Genomic DNA, 12,497 nt, shown 5'->3' with positions numbered 1-12,497 from the left:
AAACTCCCAGAACCAAGCTGAAAATTCTGTGTCGACCAACTGAACAGGGTGGGCGGAATTTACCGGACTTCCATCTATATTACTTGGCTGCTAAACCTAGAGCTATCTGGATTTGGAAGAAAGACCTATACAATCCCATACAGACAAAATACTAGCAAGTATTCCATCTATTAACTAAAAAAACAACAACCCATAATTAATTCTAATCACAAGCAAAAATAATGTAACCTCAAATCATTTGGTAATACACACATCTACAATTTGGGATGAAGTTGAAGTAAAGTTTCAAAACACCAATACACTATACAATTCCATCCCATTTTATTTTAATCCGGCTTTATCTGGAGCAATGAGAGACGGCATCTCCAAGAATGGTATAGCAGAGGTATATGCACCTTTGGTCATTTCTATGATCAAAATAATTTGAGATCCTATGAGCAGCTGAGGCTCTCTTTTGGGCTTCCCTTTACACATTTTTGAAAAATATTTACAAATCAGGGATTTCATTAGAGTACAGCAAGGTGGGAAAATGATCCCTTTAGAGGATTCTGAGACAGACTATATGATCCCAGACGAGCATAACTACAAAGGCCTCTTATCCTATATTTACAACAGACTAATTAGCCTGACAGATTATAAAACCTCTGAAACAAAACTAAAATGGGAAACAGACACAGAATCTACCTTTGTAGCAGCTCTCAATCGTTCTAACAGTCGACACAAATTACTACAGTTTAATCTTATACAAATAAGTAGTAACTATTCTGAATTCTGTCCTAGATGTAAGACTGAAAAATGATCTCTTCTCCACATGTTTGGATGTCTCAAGCAATACTGGAAATCTGTCCTGTTTTGCCTCCCGTGTTCGGTGGTCTGTCTTTCTTCTCCTTCTCAGTTGCTGCAGAAAGTGAAGTAGTATGCTCGTGTTGAGCTGCTACTTCACATTTATTATAAAAATAGCGGTGAAACCGATTCTTATTATGTAGTTTTTACAAGTTACGACTGAAAAGACAAGAAGCAGGGAGCCAGCTTTGTTTATTTCCGGTCTACGTCATACGTCACGTGCACCCTCTGTCCAATCAGAACCCTTCCCAACCCGCCGCTCTAAAGAGGAAATAAGTGCAGACGTGTTTCATGTAAACATTCATTCGGAATTATTATTTCCATGTAAAGTCGTAGGAGAATATGTTAATTCTGAATTATCTAATTCCAAATTATTAATTCCGAATTAAAAAACATCATGTAACTGTAGCCAATGTAGGCAGTACCACTGGGTGTTAGATGATAACACAGGGTGTAGGAGATTTCACCAGGCATGGGTGATATTACTGAGTTTAGGCAAATTCAGAAATTAAAGTAAGTCAAAAGAGGAAAAACTGTCTCAGAGGTGAATGCAGTCCAACAGGTTGGGTCAGTTCTTTCTGCACATCTCTTCCTAGAGCGCTATGGTTGCTACGGTAACACCGTTAACGTCGCTGGCTGCATTATGAACACAACTCAGCAGCGTTTCAGATAAAGCTGTAAATGCGATGAGTATGTGGTGAGAATGTGAAAAGTATGTCATTGATCTATTGTGAAGGTATTTCGAGGAAAGGTAAGTTTATTTGCACAGAACTTTTCATGTACAAGACAATTCAGTGTTTAACATGAAACACTAAAAGCATCTCACATGGTGTGAAGAAGCATAAAAGACAACTTATAGCAGAAATCACAATAAAATAATCAATTATATTAAAATAATTAAAGGTAAAACCAGTTAAGTTTTATGCCACTTAGTCAAAGAAATTTCACTACATCAGAGTTAATAAATCAGTCTGCAGGGACTCGGGTCCGTCTGCAGGGGATTCAGATCCGCATTGCATCCAAGATGATTAGAAATTTATCAATCTGCAGATTTAAAGCAGTATTTCTCCAGACTCCTGTTATTTCGGTGTTCCCCAGATACCTGGGCAGGTTCCTACATGACTGCCGTCTGCAGAGGGTATGCAGGTCTGATGCTATCGTCATGACGGCATCTCCTCCTGCACTCAGTCCACAACTAAACATCAGGATCGGATAAAAACAAGTTCTCAATCTTTTTCTTTTTTAATCATCCTTATCTTCCTTCGCAATTAGCGATGGATAAAGCTCAGTCGCAAACTTAATAAGAAAAAAGTCTCAGTTTGACTTGATTTGACCTCAGTTCGCTTCTGTTAGCATAACTCTCCATTAGCCTTACTTAGCCTCAGTCTCAGTTATTTTAGTCAGTTCAGTTTGGCCTTTGTTAGCCTCATCCTCAGTTGGCTTCAGTTATAGCTTCATCTAACCTAAGTTAGTCTGTTAGCCTCAGTTAGTCTCAGTTAGCCTCACTTAGCCTCATCTAACCTAAGTTAGTCTGTTAGCCTCAGTTAGTCTCAGTTAGCCTCAGTTAGCCTCATATAACCTAAGTTAGTCTGTTAGCCTCAGTTAGTCTCAGTTAGCCTCAGTTAGCCTCATATAACCTAAGTTAGTCTGTTAGCCTCAGTTAGTCTCAGTTAGCCTCAGTTAGCCTCATCTAACCTAAGTTAGTCTGTTAGCCTCAGTTAGTCTCAGTTAGCCTCACTTTGCCTCATCTAACCTAAGTTAGTCTGTTAGCCTCAGTTAGTCTCAGTTAGCCTCACTTTGCCTCATCTAACCTAAGTTAGTCTGTTAGCCTCAGTTAGTCTCAGTTAGCCTCACTTTGCCTCTTCTAACTTAAGTTAGTCTGTTAGCCTCAGTTAGTCTCAGTTAGCCGCCGTTAGCCTCATCTAACCTAAGTTAGTCTGTTAGCCTCAGTTAGTCTCAGTTAGCCTCAGTCTTAGTTAGCCTCAGCTAGTCTCATTTAGTGTCAGTTTGGCTTCAGTTAGTCTTAGTTTCAGTTAGCCTAATACAACCTTAGTATCAGTTAGTCTAGGTTAGTCTCAGTTTGGCCTCAATTAGTTTTAGCTAGCCTTAATTCTAGTTAGCCTAAATTAATCTGAGTTTAACCTCAGTTAGCCTCAGTTCCAGTTAACTTCAGAGAACCTCAGTTAGTCTCACTTCGCTTTAGTTACTCTCGGTTAGCCTTAGTTTCAGTTAGCATAAGACTACCTCAACTAGCTTAAGTTAGTCTAAGTTAGCCTCAGTTTCGGGTAGCCTTAGTTTTAATTAGCTTCAGTTAATCCGACTTTAACCTCAGTTAGCCTAACTTATAGTTAGCCTCAGATAGGTTCAGTTTGGCCTCAGTTAGTCTCAGACCACCTCAGTTTGTATCAGTTAGCCTCATTCTCGGTTATTTTAGTCAGCTCAGTTTGGCCTCCGTTAGCCTCAGCTAGTCTTAGTTAGCCTCAGCTAGTCTTAGTTAGCCTCCTCCTCAGTTGACTTCAGTTAGTGTCAGTTAGCCTCATTTAACCTAAGTTAGTCTGTTAGCCTCAGTTTGGCCTCAGACCATCTCAGTTAGTCTCAGTTAGCTTCAACTAGTCTTAGTAAGTCTGAGCTTGGCGTCTCTTTAAAGTAATTTTCTGTCTCTGGTTTATTACTTTAAAGGTGGAGCATGTAATATTTTCAATATTTTCAAAATAAATTAACTAATAAAATAACTACAATCATAATTAGATAGTTTTTTGAACATGTAGGTTCCAGTCTGTCCATATTTGATGCATTATTAAATTACAAGTTTTATTAATGATGACAAAAAGCACTTTTATTTTTACTGGTAGGCAAACATTTAAGAAGGGTCTTTGTCATTAATTAAACTTGTAATTTAATAACATATCAAATATGGACAGACTGGAACCTACATGTTTTTAAAAAACTATCTAATTATGATTGTAGTTATTTGTTTAGTTAATTTATTTTGAAAATATTGAAAATCTTGCACTCCACCTTTAAGGCAGGCTATGCCCAGTCTGACCCATTAGACTTCTGAGCCTTTCAGGAACACACCAGTGTCTGTGTTCCATGTTTACTCAACACATGCTTAGAAGCAGTTGAAACTAAAGGACAGAAGTCAGATTTTGTTTCGTTACAGAAATTAAATATATGAATGTCGTCTCAAACATATCAGTTAAAAAAACAGCTTTGTGGTCTGTGGAGGGAAAGGAAGAAGAAAAGACGTAGAGACACAGATGAGGATGAAAATGAATACATGGATGAACATGACATGTCTGGCTCAGAAACTCTGGAACAATACCAGCATTGTGAGGCCTGGAGCTGGGATCGAACCCTCTGGTATTTTCCAGCTGATCCTCATCCCCGTCCTTCATCTCGGACCTTGAGGACAAACCAGGGCGACACGAGGGACAGAGCATTTCTTATTGTGAAACATGCTACCGATCCAACGCTGTCCTTCCCATGACACTACAGGTCATCTTTGTTCACTGAAAAGCATGCTGGGAAGTTGACCAGTAGACATACTGAGGGTGTTCACAGCGAGGGATTGTCCATCTAACAAAAACTTTGATCTGCAGTTTGCTTTCTTTTAGGACACAATCCCACAAGGATTGTCTGGGAGACTCAGTTGGACAGGAAATGATGAGAAAAGTCCCACCTTCCTTTGGTTTGATTTCACGCTGCAGGTGGACAAAACCACCTGGAGGATCCAGTGAAAGGTACCAGATATCCCTGGCTTTCAACCAGACCAGACTTCACTTCTTTAGTCCGAACCAGGAGACACCTGTTTTCAACCGGACCAGAGATCACTTTAGTCAAAACCAGGAGATACTTAGATTTTAAAAGGACCAGGGTGAGAAGGAGAGCTCACGCTGCTCCAGACAAACCAGACTATCAGCGGAGGTGGACCTGGGTGGTTTTAAGTGGACCAAACAGAACCAGAGTGAAGCTGGATGATTTGAAAAGTGCGATGCGATACGAGGCGAGGCGAGGCGAGGCGAGGCGAGGCGAAGCGATGCGATGCGATGCGATGCGAGGCGAGGCGATGCGATGCGATGCGATGCGATGCGAAGCGATGCGATGCGATGCGAAGCGATGCGATGCGATGTGAAGCGATGCGAAGGGATGCGATGCGAAGCGATGCGAAGCGATGCGATGCGATGCGAAGCGATGCGATGCGAAGTGATGCGAAGGGATGCGGTGCCGTGCTAAGCGATGCGATGCGAAGCGATGTGAAGCGATGCGGAGCGATGTGAAGCGATGCGATGGGAAGCGATGCGATGGGAAGCGATGCGATGGGAAGTGATGCGAAGCGATGCGATGCGAAGCGATGCGATGCGAAGCGATGCGATGCGAAGCGATGCGATGGGAAGCGATGCGATGCGATGCGATGCGATTGGATGCGATGCGAAGCGAAGCGATGCGATGCGAAGCGATGCGATGCGAAGCGATGCGAAGCGATGCGATGCGATTGGATGCGAAGCGAAGCGATGCGATGCGAAGCAATGCGATGCAATGCGATGCAATGCGAAGCGATGCGATGCGATTGGATGCGAAGCGATGCGATGCAATGCGAAGCAATGCGAAGCGATGCGATGCGATGCGAAGCGATGCGATGCGAAGCGATGCGATGCGATTGGATGCGATGCGAAGCGAAGCGATGCGATGCGAAGCGATGCGATGCGAAGCGATGCGATGCGATGCGAAGCGATGCGATGCGAAGCGATGCGAAGCGATGCGATGCGATGCGAAGCGATGCGATGCGAAGCGATGCGATGCGAAGCGATGCGATGCGAAGCGATGCGAAGCGATGCGAAGCGATGCGAAGCGATGCGAAGCGATGCGAAGCGATGCGATGCGAAGCGATGCGAAGCGAAGTGAAGCAGTGGAAATCTTCAGGAAAAAGAACTGCTGAACAGCTGAGCTCCATCAAAACCTTTTAAAATCAACTTGTAAAGTAGATTTTAATGGACTCTCCTTCAGCTGTGTGGTCCTTTCATTGGTTCCACCTTTAATGATTTCCTGTCTTTAAAGTTACATTTATTTGAGTTTTAATGGACTTTTAGTGCTTAATTAGCTGCCTGGTGTTTTTCATCACTTTTAGAGAAGCAGATGCAAAGAAATAACCTCCCTTAACATCATACTGATAAATATTCACACTTATATTCACACCTGCACGTTGTTTCCTGCACATTAACATCCTGTTTATAGAGAATCTACATCACACAGCCAACCGTTTTCTGCAGAAAAAGGCAATAAAAGAGTAATAAACTGCTCCATGCTGCATGTGTAAACCTATCATCTAATGAGAAAGTGAAACCTTGAAAGCAGCAACGTAGATGTTTAAACTCAGTAAAAGCCTGAAATGTGCAGTTTTTTGGTTTCTTTTCTTTTTTCTTTGGCAGTTTCAGGAGTTTAAATGGAGGAAGCTCGAGATTTTAATGGCCAGATTATTGAGCAACCACACAGATGAGATGAAAGGAACACCTTTATTACGAAACTTTCCACTGTTTGTCCGGTAATTATCAATTACTGTTATTGTTTTGTCTGTGAGCACAGATATAAACAAAACATGTAAGAATGTTTATTTAGGTCTGTGCTGCATTCCAGCTGTCCAGAGTTATGTTAGCATGTTAGCTTACAGAATATAGGTGTACATTCATACAGATGTGCACACCTCCTCCTGTTACACTTCACGCTTCCCATAAGCAAATATCCAGTAAGCCAGAAGGGCCAAGTTTCACAGTCCTGCACCGATATAACCCCCTACACCATCTTTAAACCAGTTTGGATACCATTGTCATGTTACTCAGAAACAGCAGAACAAAGAGAGGAGGTAGGTTGAAAGTCAATTGACCAACAACCATAAAACAGAGCAGAGATTTATCTTCTGAGTCAGGTTAGAGAGCATCATTCCTCCTGAGGTTCCATCCGAAAGCTTCTTCAGCTCTGCATCATTCCAACCGGAAACTCTGCTCATTTTATTCAGTTTGACCAGAAAACATAGTTATTCAGCCCCTCACCAGATTTAGGGCTCATCTTCCTCCACAGTCAGCCCTATCTGAGCATTAAAAGACAAACTGAGTAAATGAGCTTCGTCAGTGTTCTGTAGTTCTTACAAAGGAAACAAAAGGAGCAGTGATGCATCTAATATAAAATTCACCCTTTAAACTCTCTGAAACCCTCCCAAAATGGTGCAGATTCATGTTCGGTCTTCCCCTCCAGCAACTCACCGCTGAAGAAATTCTTCACCTTCAGGTAACCAACGCTGAGGCGGAGCACTGACAGCTTGTCCAGCCGAGCCCGGACCTCCTCACTGAAGGGCAGCAGGCTGCTGAGCTTGTCCAGCTCGCCGTTCAGACGGTCGCGGTGCCGTTTGGACGGGTTCGACTTGGCACCATCGGGTGGTGGAGGTTTGGGCCTGTTGATGCAAAGAGACGTACAAAGTCAGGACATAAATGAAGATGACTGTGAAACTGTCCCTAACTAACAAGTCAACTAGCCAAATGGAGCTAATGGAGCTAAAGATGACTTTATTGCAACATTGTCTGGGCAAGCAGCTATCCCACTTACCTAAATAAACTTTATTTAACTCAGAAACATTTCACCAGAATAGCCACTCGTTCCAACCATACTGTTAAGACTGTTGTTCGACTTACTAAACTGACCATCTTGACAGTTTATGATATAAACATTGTAGAAACAAGTATTTATCTCTTCAAAGTCCAGTATTTGGTCACTTAGTTCCTCATCAATTCCAACAGTACTTCCAACATAATTCAAATATTCATTTCAGACTTACAAGGCAATCTAAGCTTCTTCATACACCACTTTGTCACACCACCAGAAGTCAGTTTTCCATTAAATTCAGAGGGGTCCATTTATGGAATAAATACATTACTTTGTGAGACATATCACCTTCTTTATTAGTCTACAAAAAGAATTTGGAAGAACATCTATTTGCAGTGGGATCATGTTAAATTGTGCTCTACTGTTATATTTATTTTATTTGTAATATTTTGCATTCAACGCTTGTTTGTTTGTTATTGTTTTTTTTGTTTGGTTTTTTTTGTTTTTTGTTTTTTTATGCTTCGTTGCATGTATTTCCTTTATATGGTTTAATTAATTACCTAATCTAATTTTGTATTTAGATTATGATGAGGTTTTCTATGAGCCCTATAGGGTTTCCAGCACTGTAATTTACATTATTATTTTTACGCGTAGTGTTTATCTTTTGAACCTTTCCTCTTACTTTTTTTCTCTATGAATGTTCTACTGTTACTTTTAAAGTGCAAACTCAAATAAACAAATAAACTGTGAAACCATTTCCTGCTACAGGATAAGTAGCCAAATGGACCTGAAGACAACTGTAAAACCACTCTTTGCTAACAAGCTAACTAACCAAATGAACCTGAAGACAACTGTGAAACCACTCTCTGCTAACAAGATAACTAGCCAAATGGACCTGAAGACAACTGTGAAATCACTCTTTGCTAACAAGCTAACTAACCAAATGGACCTGAAGACTACTGTGAAACCACTCTTTGCTAACAAGCTAACTAGCCAAATGGACCTGAAGACTACTGTGAAACCACTCTTTGCTAACAAACTAACTAGCCAAATGGACCTGAAGACTACTGTGAAACCACTCTTTGCTAACAAGCTAACTAGCCAAATGGACCTGAAGACTACTGTGAAACCACTCTTTGCTAACAAGCTAACTAGCCAAATGGACCTGAAGACTACTGTGAAACCACTCTTTGCTAACAAGCTAACTAGCCAAATGAACCTGAAGACAACTGTGAAACCACTCTCTGCTAACAAGCTAACTAGCCAAATGGACCTGAAGACTACTGTGAAACCACTCTTTGCTAACAAGCTAACTAGCCAAATGAACCTGAAGACAACTGTGAAACCACTCTCTGCTAACAAGCTAACTAGCCAAATGGACCTGAAGACAACTGTGAAATCACTCTTTGCTAACAAGCTAACTAGCCAAATGGACCTGAAGACGACTGTGAAACTCTGGGCAGTTAATAAAAAATTAATCAACACAAATATTCAGAACCAATAATCAATGTAATCTTTGTCCTGTCAGGCATGTTTGGAAATTTGAATTTTTCTTAAATAAACAGAAAATTATTAATAAGTAACTATATATATTACAATTGTGTGTTTAATTTCAGTTATTTTATATCTATTCTATTCTATTCTACAGTCATTTAGCAGACGCTTTTATCCAAAGCGACTTACATATGAGACTTACACATTATATCTGCTCTTAATGAAAACAACTGAAACAAAAAGATTTTGCTAAGAGGACTAAAAAATAAAATTATACTGAAATATTTGCCAATTAATCATAATCAACATAACTTAATCATGATATTGAGTTGAGGTCACATGGCCCAGCTATACCAGTAGACGACTGTGAGACCCTCCACTGCTCGCTACCTAACTAGCTAACTGGCCAAATAGATCTCAAGTTGATTAAACTGCAGGACTACTAACTGCACACAAAGTCCAGCCCGACTACGTGCACCAACCATGGAGCAGGACTACATGTGCTGACGTAAATGCATAGCAGCCAGCACCGTGCACTGACGTGTGTGTGCAAAGCTGCATCTGCAGTGTAAATATAACACACAGATGAGATGGAAAATATCAAGAAAGTGCCGCAAACATCTTTCTTTCCCTTCTTCTGCAGCTTGAACAGCACCGGCTGATTATGTTTCAGGCATCTTTGTGGATTTATTCATTTAAAACCATCAGCCCTGAGTCTCTCCCTTCTCCAGAGGTAATCTGCTTCACATCACGTTGCCATGGGAACCAGGTGAGCAGAATGATGTAACGTGTTCTGGGACTTGTTTACTACTCGTCTCTGAGCGAAGTAAACTCAGTTATAATGAGCTGAGGCTTCATGGGTTGTGGTAGCTTTATTTTTATTTGTTTACTTATGTTTTCCACCTCGTCTTGTCCAGCATTGAAGCAGCAGAATGATGGTTCGGCTGCTGAGTTCATCTGGTTTGCCAAAAGGAGCTTTATAGATATAATGATCCCCTTGATAATCTGAATTCTTATCGATTTGTTTGTTTATTTTGTTTGTATTGCAGAGTTTGCGCCGTACTGCAGGACCCGACCAGAGGACAGAAGGACAGAAAGTAGAGACAGAACGAGGGGGAGACAGAAAAACACGTAGAAAACAAGATAACCACAGATTCTGGACCGTCTGCTGTATCTGCACCAGAACCCAACATAAGGTGTCTCATGCCACCCCACCCCTCCACCCCGCAGGAGGACAAACTCAACAACTGTCAGGAGCATCAGGCATGAAGAAGATTAGAGTTGTGTGTCTGAGATGGAGGTCAGCAGCACTGGTGCACCACAAGGAACTGTACTCTGGCCATTCCTCTTCACTCTGTACAGCTCAGACTTCCAGTACAACTCTGAGTCCTGTCATCTGCAGAAATACTCTGATGACTCTGCAGTTGTGGGGTGTATCAGGGATGGACAAGAAGCAGAGTACAGAGAACTGGTCGGTCAGTTTGTTAAATGGTGCGGTGACAATCATCTCATATTAAATAGCAGCAAAACAAAAGAGATGATTGTTGACTTCAGGAGGAAGAAGAATAAACAAAGCACTGTTTCCATCCTGGGAGAGGAGGTGGAGGTGGTGGAGGAATACAAGTATCTTGGAGTTCAGCTGGACAACAAACTGGACTGGAAATGCAACACTGACTACATCTACAAGAAAGGTCAGAGCAGACTGCACTTCTTAAGGAAGCTGAGATGGTTTAACGTCTGCACCAAGATGTTGCATATCTTCTATAAGTCTGTTGTGGAGAGTGCAGTCAGCTTTGCAGCATCTGCTGGGGTAGTAGCATCAGAACCAGAGACTTGAAGAGAATCAACAAACTGATCCAGAAAGCTGCTTCTGTGCTTGGAGTAACTCTGGAGCCGCTGGAGCTGATTGTCCAAAGAAGAATGCTGCACAAGCTGATGAAGATGATGGAGGATTCTTCACACCCTCTCCACAACACAGTGATGAAACAACAAAGTGTGTTCAGTGAGAGGCTTCTTCAGGTCCGATGTAAGACTGAAAGATACAGAAGATCATTCCTGCCAGCAGCCATCAGCCTCCGGAACAAGACCTCCTCTAGTTATTATTATCTACTACTAGGGCTGTGACGATATGCTTTTGTTCCGATTCGATTCGATTACGATTTTTTGGGTGCCGATTCGATTTAAATTGCGATTCTCACAATTCTTTGATATAGCTGATTTTTGGAGATTAAAAACAAATGGAGACAACTTCTTTTTTGCTCATAATTTTTCTTGATTTCAATTAGAAAATAACAACACAGCAGCCAAACAATCATTCTGTTGCTATAATGCCCAAGAAGACAAGTTAAAAGATCAATAAAAACAATAAAAATGACAAAAATTTTATAATAGATTATTTTTATGTATTTGGAAAAAAATTGATTATTTTGACAAAAAAAAATCGATTTTAAAATTGTGAAGCAAAAAAAAATCCAGATTTTCAATTTTTTTATTTGATTTTCCAACCCATATCTACTACAGTATTGAATTTGGGATAAATAAAGTATTTTTCATTTCATTTCACTTCATCCTGTAATTAAACCTGATCCTTGCTTCATCGTGGTAAAACTCCATGTTTTACTTCATGCTGCACATCGGTGTCGCATGAAGCTGGTCCGGACATCTAACACGCGTGATGAAATACTTTTTGTATTCATTGTACTCGTTATATAGATGTAAAATAGCTTTTTGGTCACATGACCAGACCTAACTGTTGCTACGCTGGAAGCTGAAAATCCTACAAAGACTGTAATGTCAGTTTTTCCCGCACGTCTATAAAGGAACCAGTTACTTAGAAAAAAATGACAAAGCCCGCCTTCACTTCCCTGTAAATAAGACATCTGCTTCCAATAATACTCCAGATCAGGACATATCAGGAATCAAGGCGAGATGGCTATCACCACATTCCTGATGGTACAATCCTCCTGCGAGAACAATGAGCCGCCAGTGTTGTTGCTACTCGCTTTATCTGCCAGATCTGTCCTGGAAGGGGTGTGTTTTGCATGACAGAGTGTATGTTGGGGTTGTGTTGAACTTCAAGAAACACTCTCCTTCACACACATAAAGGCACTTTGTCTCTGACGGGGCAGCAACACCTTAACAGAACAATAGAAACTAAATACGATTGTGGCCTCATTTTCCCTGCTGCAGCTATGGCGCAGGATAATCTGACCTCTACCAGAAAACAGACACCCGTACCAGTATAATACCTGTAATTTGACACTTGTTTCACAAGGGGTTAGTCTTGGTATTTCATCACCAGATGTAGAGACCAGGATCACAGATACAAGCAGCTGGATGAGTTTCCTCCTCAGGAGTCTGGATTCCCTTAGAGGCAGAAGCTCAGACATCCAGGAGGAGATCAGAGTAGAACTGTTCCTCCACATCACAGGGACCAGATGAGGTGGATCAGATATCTGGTCGGGAGGCCTCCTGGACCCCAAGGAAGACCCAAGAAATGCTGGAGCGACTATGTGACTCCACTGGCCTGAGAACACCTCAGGATTAATGCTTTCCAAACTGCAGTG

At 41.3% G+C, this 12,497-nt stretch overlaps 1 protein-coding gene across 1 annotated transcript in view; it reads right to left on the bottom strand.

The window, feature by feature from the left end:
• Positions 1 to 12,497, bottom strand: part of LOC306773825 (aryl hydrocarbon receptor-like) — a 36,158-nt gene that overhangs the window by 15,191 nt on the left and 8,470 nt on the right. The window contains exon 2 of the mRNA XM_079263751.1: positions 7,101 to 7,288. Within this exon, the coding sequence (XP_079119877.1) occupies positions 7,101 to 7,288 (188 nt within the window). The remainder of the gene's footprint in view (positions 1 to 7,100; positions 7,289 to 12,497) is intronic.

The sequence above is a fragment of the Telmatherina bonti genome (assembly GCF_933228915.1).
Source record: "Telmatherina bonti genome assembly, chromosome: 24".
Lineage (NCBI taxonomy): Eukaryota > Metazoa > Chordata > Actinopteri > Atheriniformes > Telmatherinidae > Telmatherina > Telmatherina bonti.
Note: the sequence above shows the minus strand (reverse complement) of the source record. Positions and strands in the feature narration are given on the sequence as shown.